This window comes from Desarmillaria tabescens (genome assembly GCF_030435595.1).
Source record: "Desarmillaria tabescens strain CCBAS 213 chromosome Unknown EV420scaffold_2, whole genome shotgun sequence".
Lineage (NCBI taxonomy): Eukaryota > Fungi > Basidiomycota > Agaricomycetes > Agaricales > Physalacriaceae > Desarmillaria > Desarmillaria tabescens.
Genome location: NW_026848301.1, coordinates 51,789 through 71,246, shown reverse-complemented (window position 1 = coordinate 71,246; position 19,458 = coordinate 51,789). Strand labels below are relative to the sequence as shown.

Here is a 19,458-nt window from a genome sequence, read left to right as displayed (position 1 = left end):
CAACATTGACAATCTACTGTGACCTGAATATAAGAATCCAAGAGGGCCACGTCGCTCACTCTATCAGAGCCATCATGCCCCCACAGTCCCATTCCCCTCCCAAGTATCCCGGATGCCCATGCCCCAGAGGTCACTCGCCCCCCCCCCACCTTCTGTCCCTCCATCTCTTCAGGACATCACTAATGCAACGTCTTATATCTCTCGATTAAGCCTTTCCATCTGTGAGGCCACTTTAATGCGTGTTGCTAACATTCAAGCTTACCCTTCACATAGCCCATCCCGCTTTGCAAGGTCGGGCGACCCCCAGTGATGTCACCGAAGTTGAAGTCTACAAGCATCGATTGATTGATGCCCGTACAGCCAGGTATGTTGAATGTTGTCACATTTGTCTTCACGTGTCGCTGATACATCTAGTAGGCGAGAATGATGTTATGCCCTGCCTGGGCCTCTGCGCTCTTAGAAGGTTGGGCTACCAAGATGGACGATATGGAAGCCCGCCTGCATCGGGATGCTGTCGAGAGGCAGGAATTCCTCGTCCATGATGATAGTGAGCGAGGGCAACGCATTGTTACAGAGCTGCATGGTATCTTTACAAACCGCTTCAATGACCTTGAAACCCGCCTCGATAAGTCCTTTTCCATGATCGAAAAGTGCCTCATTAGGGTGGAAATCGCCACCGCTGTCGTATGTCGCTTATTTTTGCACTAACTGCCTTCTGACCTTTTTTTGTAGGCCCACAACCTGAGTTGTGGCGATGGTCTCTGACGACCCTTCGCTCTCCTACCCTCTGAGGAAGGTCATCTCCCAAACGATATAGATTTTGTCATACCCAGCCAAAACCTTCCGCTCTTACATGATACGTGTGCTATTGAAGGGCTGTCCGACGACCAGCTTAACGCATATCACACAGCATATAAGCTGTCTGGGAATCGGGCAGACAAGCTCCTTCTTCTCTGGTACCATGTTGGATGCTTGGTGAACTATTCCATGTAGCGTAAGAAAAAGGTTCGTTCATACATAGTTACATGTTGTGCTGTTGTAAGATAGTTTCGTCAATTTTAACGTATTTTGAGACGCTGCAGGAAATGGCGCTGAGCATCGTATGTCACCACAGCATTAATTGCAACACTTTCCATTAAGAATATGAAGGGCTGGCAAGTTGATGTATGATTACCTAGCTGAGTTGCTTATGTAACGTAGTCGGCCAATCGCAGTTTGTTGACTTTGCCCATGTTCCCAATTGTCGTTGAAAAATGAAGCGCGGTCGTCATCCTCAGCGCCTAGAAGGCACCCACCGTTGCGTAGAATTTGAGGACGACTGTGACAGAGTACACTCTCGAACGTCTGGCATCGATCGACGTGGACATACGTCCTCATCTGAGTCCAAACCCTTACACGGCAAAGCAGGTTGGACCCTCGGAAGTATGTGGAACCCTCCAGACGATTCCGAGCTTTCACTCGACGTAGATGGGAGCAGTTACGAGGACCAGATGAATGCAGAAGTGTTTGAAAGTACCATCTTCCACGACACAATGGAACCTCAAAAGGCAATGAGGTCAAAAGTTTCGGTGAGTGGCAAGTCTTTGGAAACCAGCTTACGTGCTGAGGACGGTTGGAAGAGGTGGCCACATTTGGTGTGGAAGGAGCAGTTCAGATCGGTTTATCTAGATGAGGTTACTCGCCACGACGGACGAGGAGACGCTCACCAGAGTCTGAAATGTCCCAACTGTATCGCTCGGAATGTTGAGGAAGAGGTGCAGGGAGAGCCGGAGGTTTGGTGTAAGGATTGTTTTCTCAGTGATTTGGTCTGCACATCCTGTTGCGTCCGTCGGCATAGGCAGAATCCATTCCACCGCATCGAGGTAGTTTTTCCCCATTACCCTAACGTGAACATCCAGTACTGACATTCCTTTAAGCGATGGACTGGGCTTTACTTTGCCCCAATCACGCTGAAAGCGATTGGCTTACACGTTCAGCTTAACCACCGAAGTTTCCGATGTCCTCTCCCCATACCCTGCCATGTCAAGCTTCGAATTCTCCATACCATGGGCATTCATGATGTTGCAGTCGATTACTGTGGTTGTGGGTGACAAATCCCACAGCACATTCAACTCCTACGACACGGATGGTATCCTGCTAGCCAGAAGGTGGTGAAGACTTGTGCAACGTTCTGGCTGTTGGAGTTGCTCCACCTCTTTTCCCTTGTCTCCAAAACATCCACATATCATTTTTATTGCACGTTAGAGAGAATGACGGATAATACGGGGCTGAATACACCGCCCTCTCGTAAAGCAGCCCTGATGCGTATGCTTATTCAATGGTGTCACTTGAAGCTGTTAAAGAGAGGTGGGCGAGTGCACGACATCACTGGACCTGAGGGTACAAAGCCAGGCGAGCTTGCCGTCCTCTGCCCATCTTGTCCTCGGCCAGGAATAAACCTACCTCCAGACTGGGATCAAGCACCTCCCCACTTAAAGTAAGCATAGATGTTGTAATGTGATGGTTTTAATCTAACCCACTGACCTAGATTTTTGTATATTTTGCTTATATGCATCGACGCGAACTTCTGGCTTAAGAACCAGATTGTGTCATCGTATTTGAGAGACCCAGGTCTCGGTATCGGTTGGGCGTACTTCACTGCCCGCGAGCCTTATGAGGAATACATTCAAAGTCGAGCTACAGATGCAGACATTGGTTCTTAATTCGTCTATTTTGGTTCAATCTTGCTAACTCTACCTCAGATTAGTAACTGCGTGGAGTTTTCTGCCATGGTCAAATCAAACACAAAGTTTTCAAAAGGGCTCTGTTACACAGGTGTGGTTGCGGTGTCCTGCGGAAGAAGTGAGATGGTTCTGCCTACATGTGTCGGCAATACGAATAAGGGTGAGAGGTGAGCAATCATAGCAGAGCTGTGGGTCAGGTACTCATCCTCGGTTCACAGATACGCCAACATCGACCCCCTCACTGCAGCAGCTATCCGTCAATTCTCAGATTTGTTCTGGGTCATTATCAGCTATGACATTGCCTGCCAATGGATCAAGACGATATTCACACGGATGACCTCACATTGGCCCTCTGAGCTTCGATTCAATCCCGATATCAGAGTGACCCCACTGGTGCCAAAGTTCCATGAGCCAGGTCATAAAGCAGAGGACCACGAACAATTCTCTTTCAACCTTGCTGAAGGCGCCGCTTTATCGGATGGAGAATGTCCTGAAAGGATATGGGCACCCCACAACATTCTAGGAAACTCAACCAAGACTGCGGGGCCAGGTACGAGGCAGGATCTGATTGACGACCATTTCGGATTTTGGAACTGGCTCAAATATTGCTGCATGGGTGAGGCATTGTTAAATTCCCTTGGATGTGTATTGAATGTGGCTAGGGTTAACACTTTGGAAACGCTACAGAGATGCGGTCTCGGAGCGAAACCGGCAGGAAGAAGCACACAGAGGCTTTATGCAGAGCTTGCCACCCAATATGGTCACCAAATGGGAGGATATCTGTGCTGCATGGGAGGCTGATAAGGTTCCTAAGACGGTGCTGAACCCCTTCTGTGTTCAGAGCGACGGTGCGTCTAGTCAATTTTTTTCCTATCTGCAATTTTGACAGAGTCTGCCAGATTTGACTGAGGATGAGGTTCATAAAGAGTTGGCCGAGGAAGAGGAGGCTCACAGGCACAATGGGGGACAGGTGGTTCATGACATGAGTCCTTCAGCTTTTATGGTTTTTGGTTTGGCCCTTGAGGAGTCGCAGTGAGTGACCTGTATGTTTTGGAAGCTTCTACTGAGGCATATTCAGGTGAAAACTATGCTTGGAGGTTAGGAAACTGAAAGCCAATCTGACTGCTCACCAAGACGCTCACATTGCAGAGCAGCAAAGTCTTCTCCGGTCCAAGATCAAAAAATTCGAAGAGTTGCGTGCCACATACATGCCTGGGCTCCTGCAGTTTATTACCGAGACTCAGGAGGTGGATTATTCATCAACCGGGGCATTAGCGGAGGAGGTGAGACTATGGCTACCCTCCTGCATACCGGTGGATCGCAGGAGCCAGGTATGCGAGGCCTCTTTATCAAAAATGGAGGAGCGTCTACGCACAGCGCAATGCCATGACTCATTAGGTTCGATTCGCCACATCTTGTGCTTGAAAATGTGGATGGTTGAGTACAAGAACAAGAATGTACGAGGTCAGCAGGACAGAACACGTTTGCGGATGGGCATTGATGCCATTCATGAACGGGCACTAGCAGCAGCAATCAAGTACCGTATGGCAAGGGAGGCAAAAATGAAGCTGAGTGGCCCGGGGGATTGGGAGGAGGGGCTTCATAAGCTCGAAGATGGCGATATCCATTCCTATCAAGATCCAGATCATCTCCGTAAAGGAACAGGTCACCGAGGAACGAATGAAGATAGCTGGGAGCCAGGATTGGTTCCCGAACTTCCTGAACCCGGCATCGATCTGTATCAAGATAGTCGAGAAAAACATGATGGGACTGGCCAAACCTGGCGTACTCTTTCTTGGATTTGGACAACGATGAAGATCAACCTAGCGGATGGGGCTGATGAAAACGACGATGAAGTGCTATGTTCGGAATGGTGTCACAGTCGTGCAAGAGCACATCGGGCACGTGAGGAAGTTTTGCTCCTCCGGGAGGAAATGCGCAGAACCTTGAGATTCTTGGAATGGCGAGGGGAGTGGTGGATGCAACGGCGGGATGCATGTGAGTTAGGCGGTGCACTGCGTGAAGCGGTGGATGCCTATGCTCTCAAACAAAGTGATATACAGCATCAGCTGGCAGTCAAGTTTCGGGATCTCTGGTTGACAGCTCTAGACGATGGACGAATGGAGAATGCGCCACGTTCCGAACTGCATCCCAGCGATGATGATGATGCCAGCAGCGATGGTGATAGGGATGAACTAAACATCAGGATTTGGAGTGACGAGGAGGAGGTGGAGCTGGATGAGGAGGATTATGCGGATCTCTGAGGGAACAGTGAGTTCCGTGAGGGGGAGCACTGTATGATGTAATCATGCCATATTGTTTATTCATTATTTCATTATTTTTACTCCTTTCCTGCATGTCATCAAGTTATTTACAATCATAATCCTAATTGGGCAGTATGGGACATCTAATACCGCGCCACCGACATACTATTTGCGCCATCGCTAATTGAGGAAGTGGCTGTGCTGGATAATCTATATTTAGCTTTAATTACACCTATTGGTAACAGGCAAGTAGTCTACTGGTTAAAGTCTGTGCTGTTGCAATGATGTCATAGGGTTAGTCAATATTTTGCCACGTCGCTGGTTCAAACTCCGAACCTCGCCAGTTCTTGTCTCTGATGTCATAACTGCCGGCGCGGGATCCTGTGGGATTTGTTAGCCCAGGTGTTAGTTGACACTTGGGTTCTAACTGACACTCCTGATGCATCACAATTAAGTGCCAACTAACACCTTTCAAACAGAAATCTAGCAGTCCAGGCTGATCATGCATATGCCACCAGAACTGGTCCCAGTTCATTTTATAGAGTTCTTCGTCGGTAGGGCCTTCTACTGGATCCTTGGATGAACTCGTCACCTTCCTCATTGGAGTGGTCAAAGAGGGGTTCATCATTGGCATATTCTCCCGCACGGGTGAGCCTGTCGATTTGTATCTGGGCTCTAACCCATGGGTCCAATCGGTCGAGATGGTCGGTTGGGTGAAAGACGGGTTCATATCGTAAGAGATAGGGGTTTCCATCGATCCATACCTGGTTCCAGTTCCAGACATATGCGAAGTACCTTCGGTATTCTTCAAAGATTTGGTCGAAGTCCTCTCTCTCATAGACCCACCACTGAAGCTCTCTTTGTGATACAAAGGGGGGTTCGACATAGAAGGTGGGTTTGGGGTGGAGGAAAGGTTCGAGCTCTGGGTGAGGTCCAACTTCATTATATCAGGCTCAGGCCAGGTCCCATAGGCGTCGGCAGATCTGGCACCTGCAGTGAGGCCAATCTGTGAGGCTTGCCTGATCGAGCTCAGTCTCGATGGGATTTGATACATTGGTAGTTCCGGCGAGAGATTGGGCTCCTGTGAACCACCAGAGGACAGTGTCCTCCTTGTTGGTGTCTGTGAATAAGACCCTATGCTGCCACGGCGGGGAGTCTGCATGGGGGTGCTGCTCGAGTAGCTCATCTGTATCTGTCTGCTCTCTCCATGGGTCTTCTTCGGTGGGGTAGTATGGGGTCTGGGCCCCAGAGGATCTTGGGAGTGTGAGAGGGATAGGGTTTTCCTCCTCGATGATAGTGTCGAGGGTTCCCCCGATGGATGAAGTGGACTCGACTGGTGAGATTCGTGCAGTCATGGGCTCCCCGAAGGTGTCTGCCCATGCTCTGAGGTCTGCGATGGTAATTGTGTTTCTGGCTGAGGCGCGACGTTCCTCTTCTGCCCACTGGGTTTGTTCTCTGGGGTCAGGTTGGATTGGAGGGTCTGGAACATATTGGCTTGAGCCAGGGATTGGCAACGAATAACATCGTGGAGTGTTGATCCCATAGACTCGTCGAGTCCCATCTGCTGAGTACCAGGATAGCCAGCTGGAGGAGCTGGTTGGGGACCCAGGGCCTTGGATTCTTGGCTCTGGGGAATCCCCCGTCGTATCCCTTGGCTCGCCTTCCATTGTTGTGCTGCTTCTTGCCATGACGGGCTCTCCTCATGACTGCTGGGTGTGCTCGTCTGTTGACCGGGCACTCCCGTAGTCTGAACTATCTGGGCCGCTGCTGCTACTTCCCACATCGCACCTGGCATTTGGTTGTACCCACTCTCCTTTGATGGCTCCTGGTGTTGTACTTGGGAGGCGTATTTCATGGCCTCGGTCGGTGAGGATTCTTCCTCTAGCGACATCAATGTAGATTCTTCAGGCTTCTCGTACATGTAGCTGCTCTCCGGACCCGTCTCCATCGTTTGGAGAGATGCTGTTTCGTCTGGTGCTTTCTTCCTGAAGGGAAGACCTATCTTCTTCACCCCTGCTGCCATTTTGCCCTTCCATGTCTTGCTGTGAGAAGACACGGTCGTCTTCTGGGATGGAGGTCCATGGTATGCTTGGGCGGAGTCTGATGAGAGTGAGGTGTCCGATTGAGGATTCATTAGAGTCCATTACTCGCTCACTCGGGAGGGTCGGTGCTCTTTGGTGTGTTCGTTCTAGCTTGTAAGCATATAGTAGGAGTGTGGATTCGAGGGTAGTTGCGGAGTAATAAGTTTCATAGTTTTCGGAGTTCATACGGTCACTATCATCAGAAGAACAACAGTGTAACTTGTTGGTTCGATGGTGAGGGTATGTGAAGCAAGCTTCAGCTAATTGTAATGCACTAGCTTGGATTGTACAACAGTTGCCTCTAAACTGTCACTCGTGTTCGGTGATTCAGTTGTGAAGAGGGCATTGCAATCACTAAGTAAGGTATGATAGTCCTTAGGCACGAAACAGGGAGTTTCTGCATGAAAAGTTAGGAGTGTATAACTTTAGCTGAAGCTGGGGTGTAAGACCACAGCAAGGCTCGTTTAAATACAGTGTGGTATTTACTAGTATGTACCGCTCCTGTGTCTCGGTGCGTGCTGTCCCAATGCAGCGCTGTCTTCTATATCCTCTGTATCATATGGTACTTGATATAGGAGAAGCCCTCTTGCGAGTAAGAAGACTAGTGTCCATAGGGCGCGGTCTTCTTAGGAGCGTATGTGGCGGCTTGTCCATCCTAGGGTGTGATCACAGACAACCTAAAGAAGCATGACTGGGTGAAGAAAGATCCGGCCCATAGAGTGTGATCGGTCTATGGGCCATCAAATGGATCATGCATGTGAGTGGTGGATCATGCGTGGGATTGATCGGGTCATGAATGATGCGGATCAGGTACGAGGAATGATGATGAGAGTCGAGTGATGAGTTGATGAGATAAGATAAGATAAGCAAAAAATAGGGGTGATTCATGACACCTTCCTGTTTATGTTCTCTCATCAATCATCATGGCAATGTTTCTGAGAGCCCTAATATGTTTGTCCCTGGGGGAACCTAACAATTACTTTCTTGACTCAGAATATGCTATCCATTCTTTTGCTTTCACCTACGATACATGTTTATCCTTGCTTTTTGATTGCTGTTGTCTGTCTCTAATGTTTTGTAATCGCCTCAGTGTTCAAGCTGGATGCTATGGAATAGATCAGTAATTGGCATCTTATCAATGAGTCTGCTCAAGACCTACAGATCACACACTTCTTCCAGTGCGGTCCTTAACCTCATGAGATGCACTCATAAATATCTTTGTTACTCCCTTCCAGTCTAACTGTGACTCATATTGATCCTCTTGGTTTATCTGGCCCGTATACATCCCTGGCCTCCTGATTTTCGAGGTTTTAAAACCCCAATTGATCGTTATGCTTTGCAATAGCCGTGTGATCGGTCGATCCGGTCTTTACAGAACAGAGCCGATGGCCTGCATGTCTGATCAAGTGATAGTTGTTGGCAGATGAAATGAGATGATGCATACCATAGGTCCAGAACACAGCCTAAGTATTAGCATGGCTGTTACGAAATAATATATTTGATGTTACTTGGGTGATAAAAATCAATTAATGGATCATCTAGCGAGATCGATATTGAGCTTACCATGGAAGCTCTTCACTGATCGTTTAGGAAGAGACTGCATAGGCATGGGCAAGGATGGTTGCAGCAGGGGAAGTGACGATGAGTTGGCCCACTTCGAAGATGTCGGACTGTCGGACTCTCGTTATGCGTTCTGATCAGTCGTGGTGAAGAGGCTGGCTGTGGGCACCTGTGGAATAGTGAGCGGGCTAAAAGGCGAACCTCAAAAACCCACACACACACTCACACAACTACACAAACTACAATCACCCTCGTAAGTTCTAGGGGGAGCGATTATTTCTAATGCGATCCAACTATACTTCAATATCTTGAAGAGTTTCTCTTATTCTCAGTGCTCTTAGCGAAGCTAAGCTTTCTCTAATGAATTCCTAAGTCTAGGAACTTTTTACAGGAAGGTCGTTCACTGGCGTGATGCAACCTTCAAGGCAGATTTGAGTTATAATACACAAGGGACACTGATCCCAACAGAAACAGAGGCAATACATGCTGAAACTTTAGTGAGCTTGCTAAAAGAACACCACAGGCAAGCACTGACTTAGCCCGCTCGCTACACAACTGTATGTAGGGGTTCTCCAACTAACTCCAGCAGGTTATCTCGACTCAAGAACACTTCAGAAGTGCTCGGAAAACAGATTCAGAAACGGAACTTCGAACAGAACTGACATGGAACAGACTGAAACAGAACAGAACAGAACAGAACAGGACAGATCTCAGATTTCCACTTCAACACATTCTCCGAACAGACTTATCACACTTAACAGAACAGAAACAGCATCACTGATTTGTATTCACTCTGACTAAGTTCTCAAAAGTCTTATCAAAAGGGTATCTCGTATTTCTCTGAGTGAGCTCGCTAATTCTATGCACAGCTCAAAGTCACAAACTGATCCTTTGTTACAGTACCGCCTTCAACGCGTGCACGGGAACTCGGGGGCTCGAAACTTACTCTCTACCTACTGTAACCAGCCTACTTATACTACAGGGGAATTAGAATTACAAACGTCGTGCAGTACCCAGACTCCTACATGTGTAGCATGTTGCCACCGCTGCCTTACTGAGCATCTGAGTCGGACTTCCCAGTTTTAGTCTCATTTCTATAGTGAGCTCGCTAAATGCGTGCCAAGAGGTGCTCTCCCGACACCCGTGGGCTCATTCTCTAGCGACTGACAGGTCTAGGTGCATGGAACTATCAGTTCTGGCGTATGTCGTTCAGGACTTCTTTCTTGGATTCACAGAGGCTTCTCATAGACACGGCAACAAGTGAGTCTTCGAACAATGGGACTCAGAACAATGGAACATGGGCTCGTGGACTTCAGCTGAAGCCCATTGCCCAAGCTCGTGCCGGTGATATCTGTCACCTTGCTTAAGGATTTCCCTGGATTTTCAGGTACGGCGCGTCACAGTTAGCAAGTGCGCTAAGTGTTCTCAGTGCCAGTGCAATCTTCAAGGTTTTATCTAGCTCCCGCGAGTGTGCTTGTAAGTTAGAGCCTAAGGCATTGGGTATAGGGTTTGGCCTTCTCATCACGCATGCCCATCAGATACAGTGCTGTGACTAAGTCCTGTTTAGAATCCTGTTGCTTCTTATGCCATAAGTTATATTCCATATCATTGCACCGCGTAGCATTAGTGTCGATGTGTAGTTTTAGTCCGCTCGCTCACTATTTCTCAGTATGCGTGTAAAACACTCTAGATTGCAAAATTACATGCGTAAATAGGCTGCAGTCGCAACAGCGGTCGATATGGTGTGTTAAAAGCAGGTAAGGACAATAAAATCATGACACTTGCATCTCTGCAATAGTGAGTATAGTACATAGGTCGGTTGCTCTCAATGTGCATGATCATCGTAGGTTAAATGGTGACCAGAAGTTCATTCAACGAAGGGCGGTAAACGTGTAGACCCTGTTGGTGAGAGGATTCGTTCAAGAGGATTCCCTTGGAGGGCCAGAAACCGGGCAGATGTGGAAACATTGTCTTAACCTGGGCTCTTGTCCAGTGAAGGTCGATGTTCATAGGATAGACACAGGCCTATGCCATTGATGGGGAATGGAAGGTCCAATTCCAAGTACAGTGAAGTTGTGTGACATGTATTCAGCAAAGCATAAGTATCTCCTGACTCCTTTTAAAACTAGGACAACGAGGAGCTTGTCAACCAGGTTGAACACGTAGTTGAAAGATAAAGATTCGGCGGTTCGTCGGTACTATAATGGCCGGTCATTGATAATAGATGTGGTCCTGCTTGTACAAGAGGGGCAAGACAACTCAATGGAGGCAGAGAAGGGAGGTAGCACCAGAGGTTGATATTGCCTAAGGAAACATATCCTTAAGAGGAATAAGTGGCCGGCATATACCTTACAACGTCCCTCTCTTATTGATTATCCCCGTCTTGACCTATCAGGACCTGCATGACAGCCGCATCCTGTGTTTTCTGTGTGCCCTCTTGTTTGTTGCAGAGAATACTGGTATCGAACGCATGCCATACAGTTGGACTGAGGGTCTATTCTGAGTAGAAAGTGACTAGGGACATTGTGGAATGAACTGAAGCGAGACAAGATCCTGAATGAGAAAGAATAGAAAGTAATATAGAGTGGCGGGCAGCAGCAGCGAACCAATGAGGATGGGGAAGGAGCAACATTCCTCGTAACAAATGTGAAGGAGAAAGAATGTAGACAATGATTCCTAGTTCGTGAAAAATATCAGGATGTGTGTGGTCCAGGAAGAAATACCCGCTTTAAGCATCCTCGAGCCTTCCTTCGATACACAAGTCTACACCATGCATCATCCATGAGTGATGATGGTAGTATCTGACCATCCGTAGTAGCCATTGATGAGAACATCTCATAGAAGACAGTATTCTGACGTGCGAGGTCTTGATGAGCGCCGTGCGGGAAGTTGTGGTGCAGGGAGGTTACTTAGATTTTACATGACACCAAACGGGGCCCTGGTACGTAGAGAGAGGAGTCTTCTTGTAGGTCTGGTGTGCCACGTCGATGAGAGGTAGCACAAACATATGGTGGATAGTCTCACTGAAATAAAAGCCTAATAGAAAGGATGAAGTCTGTCATTGCCAACAGATGAGGTAAACTCACAGAGTATGTGGACCAAAGAGTCGGAGCCCTTGGATAAACTAATCTTGAAAAGAAGTGACATATTTTGTGGAGCATTCGACAGTGGTGGGACTAGGCCAACGAGGATTGGGTGGGGTATGAATCGGCTGGCGGGTATACGATGATGACTGGAGGAGACAATGTCATTGGCATGTTCCTATAATACGACACTTGAGATGGTGCTAGTATTGCGGTACGAGCTTGTGTGCACCAGGAAACAACGATAATATGGAGGATGGAGTATAGGTATGTGGACCCATCGCACCATCAACCATGAATATTGTCAATGCTTTTTTATATGGCCATCGTGTATGGGGCACACTGCTGGTAATCAGTAGGTGATGCAGACTCTGAGCAGTATGCGGTAACGTTCAAGACGAATGGGCTGAGGTGGATGATGATCATGCAGATGTTCGGTTGTTGCTGGCACCGGGTATCGCTGGTTCAGTTGGCTCTCCCATGCCAGTGCTACACTCAGCGCACAACCCTCTGTGTCTTCCATTATCTTGCCATATAGAGGACAATGCATCAAAATCTCCGACAACATTCAGCACTGTCAGTGTGAATGGTTCTTCCCTCCTGAGTTGTCCTTGCTAGACCAGGTAGGATCTCAGTCGCCTTCACCTATATTCCCATGCTCATGTTCTCCCAGAACATCTGTGGTCTCTGTGGGCACTGTATTCATGCACATGCTGACTAGGCTTCGGCGGTCATCAATCATTATCCCATGAATCAATGCTATGTGAAAACCCAGGATCCTTCCCATAAGTCTCTGCGCCAAACTCCGGATACATCTACGAGATCCATCCTACATCCGACGTCCATCTTATCAACTTTCAAACCCCCATCACGACTGTACACGATGCCCTAGATGTGTTCAGTCACTTACCGTCTACTGGCAGGATGCGTCACATGAACACACTAAGGCACAGACTCTGACAACAAACAGCGGACGGATGACGGAGACTTGGAAGTGCAGAAGAGAACTAGAAGAGAATGTAGAGAATGCTTGGCATGGAGTTGGATGCAACAATAAGGCCATTCAAGTTTAGGAAGACGCTCCTATTCCAGCCTTGTTGTGGCCCCACCAGCTGGCCCCTCTATTCCTGCTCAATTTACAGTACTCTATCTGGCTACCTCACCATACATCTGTGCTTTCCCATACCTACACATCGACCGTCACACTGACATCAGATGGGATCGCAGAGACTTTAAAGTCGAGGGTGCCCGGAGAGGCTGATTGAAGCTCAGATCAATTGCCCATCTCTTTGCCGGTTGATCTTTTCTTTTTATTCTCACCATTTGCGAAGCTCTACTCTTTGGTCGATGAAGAAGGACCAGGGAGACGTGGATTGGACTCGGACGTGCATACAGGAGGAGAGAGAGAAGAAAAAGAGAAACTGAAAATGGCCAACTAGCGGAAAGGATGAAATGAAGCCTTGCTGATCGGCTGGACTACCAGGTGGTATAGGTTTATTGGTGACGCAGTAGACTTAGGCCAGGCGATATCGTGTAGTTCACTTCGACGAAGATAGCCACTGGTATGATCCAATGTCTTTCTTTCAGTCTCATTTTCTCATAAACATATACCATTTGAGTTCTTCCTTGAATCGAATTTCTCATATAACCTCGAAAATTAGATGACCAACAGTGGCTATGACAGATCTCTATCACATTTTAAGACCAAAAGCGTGACTACCCACGTCGTCCCGAATTTTGTTATACCATATCACCTACCGTCTTATGGCAGGACACCCCGCTGTGGTGGAGCACGAGCTCTGACGGTGATGTCCACATACGCTGCACAGATGATGGAATGAGGACGCTGCTACAGGAAGGCGGGGATGGTTTGACGTGGAGAGCTGCGGTATCTCCACCCATGTCGTGCCACCTATTATGGTTTTACCCCTATTTTTCTTATCTTATCTTATCCTTATCTCTCGGAACCCTGGATCTACCTATCTTATCTCCTGGACCCATGATATTCCACTGGCACACTCGTTACCCGGTTACCTGGCTGCCATCACCCCAGTTCACGCTGCCACCTCCCAGATGACCAACAACCCACATGCGCCATCACGCTTCTCCTGATGGCATCATGCTTCTTAGTAGTTGGACGAGAGTTGACCGCCAGTCAAGGGCAGTCTATGGGATGCAGCCCATTCAGACAGAGTCCCATGCAGATGCAGGTGATATGCACTCTTTACTCTCATTCGTCGGGAGTACACTTCTTTTAGTGTCCTCACTCCTCATTCGTTAAACAATGCACTTCTCGCTGCACGTGCCCTTGTAGACACTATTCTTAGTATGAGTCTAACATGTATTTAAGCTAGCCTACGCTGTGGCCTTAGACCCCAGCTTCAGCTAAGGTTATATACTCCTAACTCTTACAAGCTCCTTGCTTTCGCTATAAGTGATGCCTAACTTCTCGCAATCTACCAACGCCTCTCTAACACTGAATCACTGAACGCGAGTGACAGGATAGAGACCAGCTTCGGTGAAGGTTCAAGTTAGTGCTTAACAATTAGCCGAAGCTTGCCCTTACTACCCTTACTGTTGTCAATGGTAACTGTACCACTTCAAGACAGTCACTGTTATACTTCCAAAGACAAAGAAACCTTCAGCCCATTATTCGAAAACGGCACCCACTGTCCCCCAAGATCATAAACACTCGTTGCGGTACAATGAACTTTATGCCGCTCACCCCCTCAGACTGCACTGCCATTATCTTTGGAAGTACCTTCAGTATCTTGACACTAGTAACTGCAGTTGCAGTTCTCCATATCCTCCGACCAACCTGATGCCAAAGAACACCGACCCCTGGAAGAGGGAGAATACATGAGCTCAATGGCTCATCAACAGGAACCTCACGAACAACAAGCACCGTCCGGCTCCAGTCCCTCACACCACAGCCAAGGAGGGAGCAAGACACACTTCGACACCCCTTACCTGACAGAGAAGAGCAACCCCCCTCACTCGAGCTTCAGGGAGAGGATCACCGAGATGGTGAAGGCGAAGAACCCCTTCGGGAAGAAGAGCTCGGACAACTCAGCATCCCTCCAGATGATGGAGACGACCGAGTCAACCCCAGATTTACCGCCGAGTACTGGACCAGTGCGGATGGATCCTGGGATGACACGACATGGGGCGATGACAATGACTCCAAGGAGCCATCCATCACCTCCACAGAGTTATCCGCAGCTGTCCCAGGGTTTGACGACGATGGAGAGCATCTCTACCAGAGAGGAACAAGTGGGTTCTACCATGATGTATTCGATCAAATTGTCCACAGACGAACCAGGCAAAGAACCACCTTCGAAGAGGGCGAAAACCCATTCCTCCCTGCCCGGGAATGAGGGGAAGTACGGGGATTACCCGACACAGGAGGACATCAAAGAGATGAATCTCCTGAGCTGGAGTGGCATGATGCTCCAACCTCTCTCACATCATACACCCCCGATGGAACCTACAGAGTTGATGGACCCCCTTCCTGGTGGGACGACGAGTCCGTCCATGAGTCGGACTTCATTTGGCCCTCCCCTCGACCCGAATCCGAGGTCATTCCCCCAACCCTCTTCACCATTGCCGACCTTAGAGAGTTTGCAGAGCCTTGCTTTGCCCACATCTCAGAGACTTCCACCAATGACGCCGTCGAAGACGGACCCGACAGCGTTGTATTCACCGAGTACTCTGACAGTAATAATGAAGAGCTCCCAGAGTACTACACCCACCCGGGATCCCCGATCAGTGGGGGACAGTGGGTTATCTTCCCAGGAGACATGCCAGAAGGAGACAGGCTCTTTGACTGGTTTGCCGGAGACCAACCCTTTCCGGACCCTATCATCCTCCCGAACCGAGTCCCGAGGGAGCTTGACCAGACCTCTCCCCATCCATACCCCTACTGCAACTGCTCCATCTGCTGCCACCTCAGAGCCCTGGCCACAGTTGAGTACGAGGGAGCCAAATCCCCCGACGAGCTTGAACCCTTCCTTGCACCAGAAGGAGGGTTCTTACCCGACGGATACAATGGAGGTTTCCTCCCTCCCCAAGGGCTATGGCCCTGGATCTGGAGATGTGAAGATGCCCTGGAGATCTGGGATGAGTACTGCTGATACTTCTGGGGGCATATGGCAGTGGAACGATGACTGGGATGCAGGATATACAATATTCTCCAGGTACCAAGTCATCAGTTTCCCACCCGATCATGACAACAGGTCAGATCCCTGGACCAGAGCAGGGATGGTCATCGAACAATGGCTCCAGGAGGATGAGCCCCCTCCCAGTAGAAGTCCCACCAGTGACCCACCCGAGTTTGTCCAGGGCTCAAGCACAGGAGCTCATGGACCAACAAATATATGATCTAACATGGCAGCAAATGTTAGAATGGACCAGCAGATGACTACGGTACAATGTAAATTGGACCACATCTGACCAAGGACAAGCATATAATGCTGCGGAACTAGGTTCCAAACTAGAGGACAAGATACTGTGTACCGAAACGTGGTATCATGCCGCCATTGATTGGAACAAGATACACCCCGACTGACCTGTAGCGCCAGGGAGGCGCTATGGAGAGGAATCATTCCCTAACCTGGGAATCGTAGGTCCGGAAAACCCCATTCCAGACATTACTTGGGCACCTTCCAGTGCCTTAGGACTGGAAGCAGCAGGAGGGGGTACCTTCCATGCTCGTAGCATGGCCAGAGAAGCCTCCCAGTCAGCGCCGATGGGAAAAGCAGGTGGACCAGCACCTGCAGCTCCTGGCGGAGGTGGCGGTGGTCCAGGAGGACCAGGAGGGGGTGGTGGAGGAGAATCTCCACCGATACCACCTCGACCTCCAGCACAACCACCATCACCGCGTAGTGATCAAAATCTCCGATCGCTACCGCAACCTACCAATCCCCCTCTACCACCTGACCCGCCAAATGGGTGGGTCATCCCTGATGGACAACCTAACCCCTGGGGAAACGTAAAGCTGACATTGATAGAGGTCCCTGACAAATTCTATGGGAAGGCCAGCGATCTAGACCACTTCTTCAGTCACTGCGAATACTACTTCGAGGTCTTTGCCCAATACTTCACGCTTAACAAAGCCTATGGGTATGGCCCAAGTCGGGTAGTCTTTGCAGGCCACCGACTTGGTGGGGAAGCGATGACCTGGTGGGTCCATCAGCAATGACACTACAAGGACCCACACAGTGGAAGACATCGCCTTCCCTCTTGGGAGACCTTCCAAGAAAAAGTCCGAACACATTTCTGAGAGGTAGCAAAGGTCCAAATCAAACGAATGCAATGGAAGAAACTGCAACAAATGCAGTTTAAAATGGCCATCGAATTCTTTGAAAGGTTCGAACAGCTGGCCATGGAAGTGGAATGCTTCGACAATGACATGGAAATGGAGGAAGTCGTCGCCCTCACAATCTGACCCAGGGTCAAGGAGATCATTATGGGCAGAGACAATATGTGGCCTACCACCTACTGGGAGTGGAGATGCAGGGTCCTACAAATGGATGAGAACTACCAAGTTCATCTTGCACAAGGCGGGAAGTATCCCAGTGGGACTGCTGGTTCCAAGCCTGGAACAGTGGGGGGCTCTTCAAGTGGCTCGAAGGGCAAGAGGGACGCCACTGGATTCACCTACGGCAGTGAAGGCGAACCTATGGACATTGATCGTCTCAACAAAGAAAAGCAATGTTTCTGGTGCAGACACACTGGACACCAGGGGCAGGACAATAAGTGCCCACCTGACAAGTCGAAATGGTTGAAATTCCCAAAGAAGAAACCATTGACTTTTGCAACCCGTCTCAGAGCCGTCCTAGCAGAAATAGAGGAAGAAGACCTCACTAGCTCGACAGAGATCAAGGAGATAAAAGAGATGCCGGCGTAGGACTTTGCGATTCTACTTCGTCGGCTGGGGTTTATCATGGTGCACCTTATGACACGAATATTCATACTTATGTTGTATCTGTAGATACTTGTAACAATACATCACATTCATTTCGCACTATGAAGGAATCGCAAAACAATAATGGTGTATCAGGGGATTACCACCGCCCATCAGGCAATGAACCCTGAGGGTCGGGCACAAAAGAGTCGGACCCAACTAGCAGCTCGAGGCCATACCAGTGTGAGACAGATCTCAATCAGTTGATTGAGGATCCAGAAGCAACTCTCGATCATTCGATCAAGAACCCGGAATGAGTTCTCGATCAACAGATCAAGAGTCCAGGTACAACCAGGAACCAAGCCCAGGATCGATGGGGCTTCTCGTGCCTGTCCCAGCCATTCGACGCTTGCTTAAAAGCAGGAGGGGGACCCTCGAGTTTGCCCATTAACAGCGTACACAGGATTTCTGCTGCTTTAACTAGCAATGAACCCCATCAGCCAAGTCCTAGTGCTGACGGTACCTGCTGTGTCCAAGCCACTGCAAATACCCCTTTGGGGCGCACGTACGATGCAGAGGAGCCTACCAGTTCAACAGGCAACCAAGGGTGGAACCTTGGGGGTGCAACGTCATTGTTCCCTGCGGGTGACATCCACCATATGGGAGGTCAAGACGAGGACTATGTAGTCCAACTCTTGGGAAAGTCGCATATAGTGACAATGGGTCCAGACGATGGTGAACTGGCATCTCCTCCGTGCATCAAGATTCCCCGACGACAGACTGCTTCAGTGATGGTGAGGTCGGGGAGTCCAGGCGAGCCTAGGGACGAAGCCGAAGGCCAATGGGGCCTAGCAGACCCAATAGCAGACTGTTGTAAAGCCTCTGGAGAAAACCCAGCACCACATGTGGAACCAAGTAGAAAGGATAACCGAGGAGCGGCCACCTCTACCCTAGAGGACACCGGCCGAAAAAGCTCAATCGCCCACAAGGATCAAGCGGGCCGCACAGGGGAGAGAGACTCCCCATTTCAGGTACGTCTCCCCTTTAAGGATTACGCTAATGGCAAGAGCAATCCTAGTTATTTAAAGAGTTTACAGAACTCTCCAAAATCCAGTGAAGTCCCAACTAACCTGAGTGGGTGTCCGCACCGAGGTGAAAGGGAACTGACAGGTCGCACGGTCATAGGAGCAGGGCCTTTGCGGCCTATGGACTGCGACAACGAGAGGAAGACCCCGGTACTGCCAACACCGGTGGAGTACTCTCAGGACTTCGAGTGGCTGAAGCCCTTCAGAGCTGCCTGGTACCGGTGAGCTATGTGATTCGCCAAAACTCCAGGAGAGAAGGTATCACTTCTCAAGCAGTGGGTCCACCCTTGGCGACTATCTGAGGTGGATGAGCCACTAGCTGCCGATTTGGAACACCAAGTCGGGGAGTCCTACCTAGACGAATACCGAAAGCTGGAACATATGGACTAGCTTATCAAACCACCCCAATATGTCCGCGGAGCGAAAGGGCAAAATATCACCATCACCCTACAATTGGAAACCTTTGATACTATGACCCATCACTCCACAAAGGCCCTGATTGACAGTGGCTGTACTGGAAGCGCTATCGACTGACAGTGGACCCATGATCATGGTATTACCATGCATAAAGTGGCTCACCCCACTCCGGTCTACAACGCAGATGGTACCCGCAACAAAGGTGGCGACATCACCGAATTCACTGAAGTTTGACTCAAGATCGGAGACCACAGTGAACATATCGAATTAGCAGTTGTTGACCTAGGAACCACACCCATCTTCCTAGGACATGACTGGCTACAAAGGCACAACCCACTTA

The 19,458-nt window shown here is 49.2% G+C and overlaps 3 protein-coding genes across 3 annotated transcripts; 2 read left to right on the top strand and 1 right to left on the bottom strand.

Moving 5' to 3' along the window:
- Positions 1–118: 118 nt before the first annotated feature.
- On the top strand, positions 119–765 carry EV420DRAFT_1634948 (uncharacterized protein; the record flags this gene model as incomplete). Its single annotated transcript, XM_060476387.1, has 4 exons — positions 119–221; positions 274–364; positions 423–684; positions 733–765. The coding sequence occupies 4 exons, from the start codon at positions 119–121 to the stop codon at positions 763–765; spliced, it is 489 nt and encodes a 162-aa protein (XP_060337970.1).
- Positions 766–1,253: 488 nt separating this feature from the next.
- EV420DRAFT_1616586 (uncharacterized protein) lies at positions 1,254–4,987 on the top strand (the record flags this gene model as incomplete). Its single annotated transcript, XM_060475135.1, has 8 exons — positions 1,254–1,568; positions 1,674–1,862; positions 2,145–2,476; positions 2,528–2,694; positions 2,800–2,814; positions 3,106–3,339; positions 3,623–3,755; positions 3,826–4,987. 8 exons carry the CDS (start codon positions 1,254–1,256, stop codon positions 4,985–4,987), a joined length of 2,547 nt encoding a protein of 848 aa, XP_060337969.1.
- A 295-nt stretch (positions 4,988–5,282) lies between these two features.
- EV420DRAFT_1634945 (uncharacterized protein) lies at positions 5,283–7,121 on the bottom strand (the record flags this gene model as incomplete). The annotated part of the gene is made up of 3 exons (XM_060476386.1): positions 5,283–5,993; positions 6,040–6,377; positions 6,431–7,121. 3 exons carry the CDS (start codon positions 7,119–7,121, stop codon positions 5,283–5,285), a joined length of 1,740 nt encoding a protein of 579 aa, XP_060337968.1.
- Between the last annotated feature and the right edge of the window lie 12,337 nt (positions 7,122–19,458).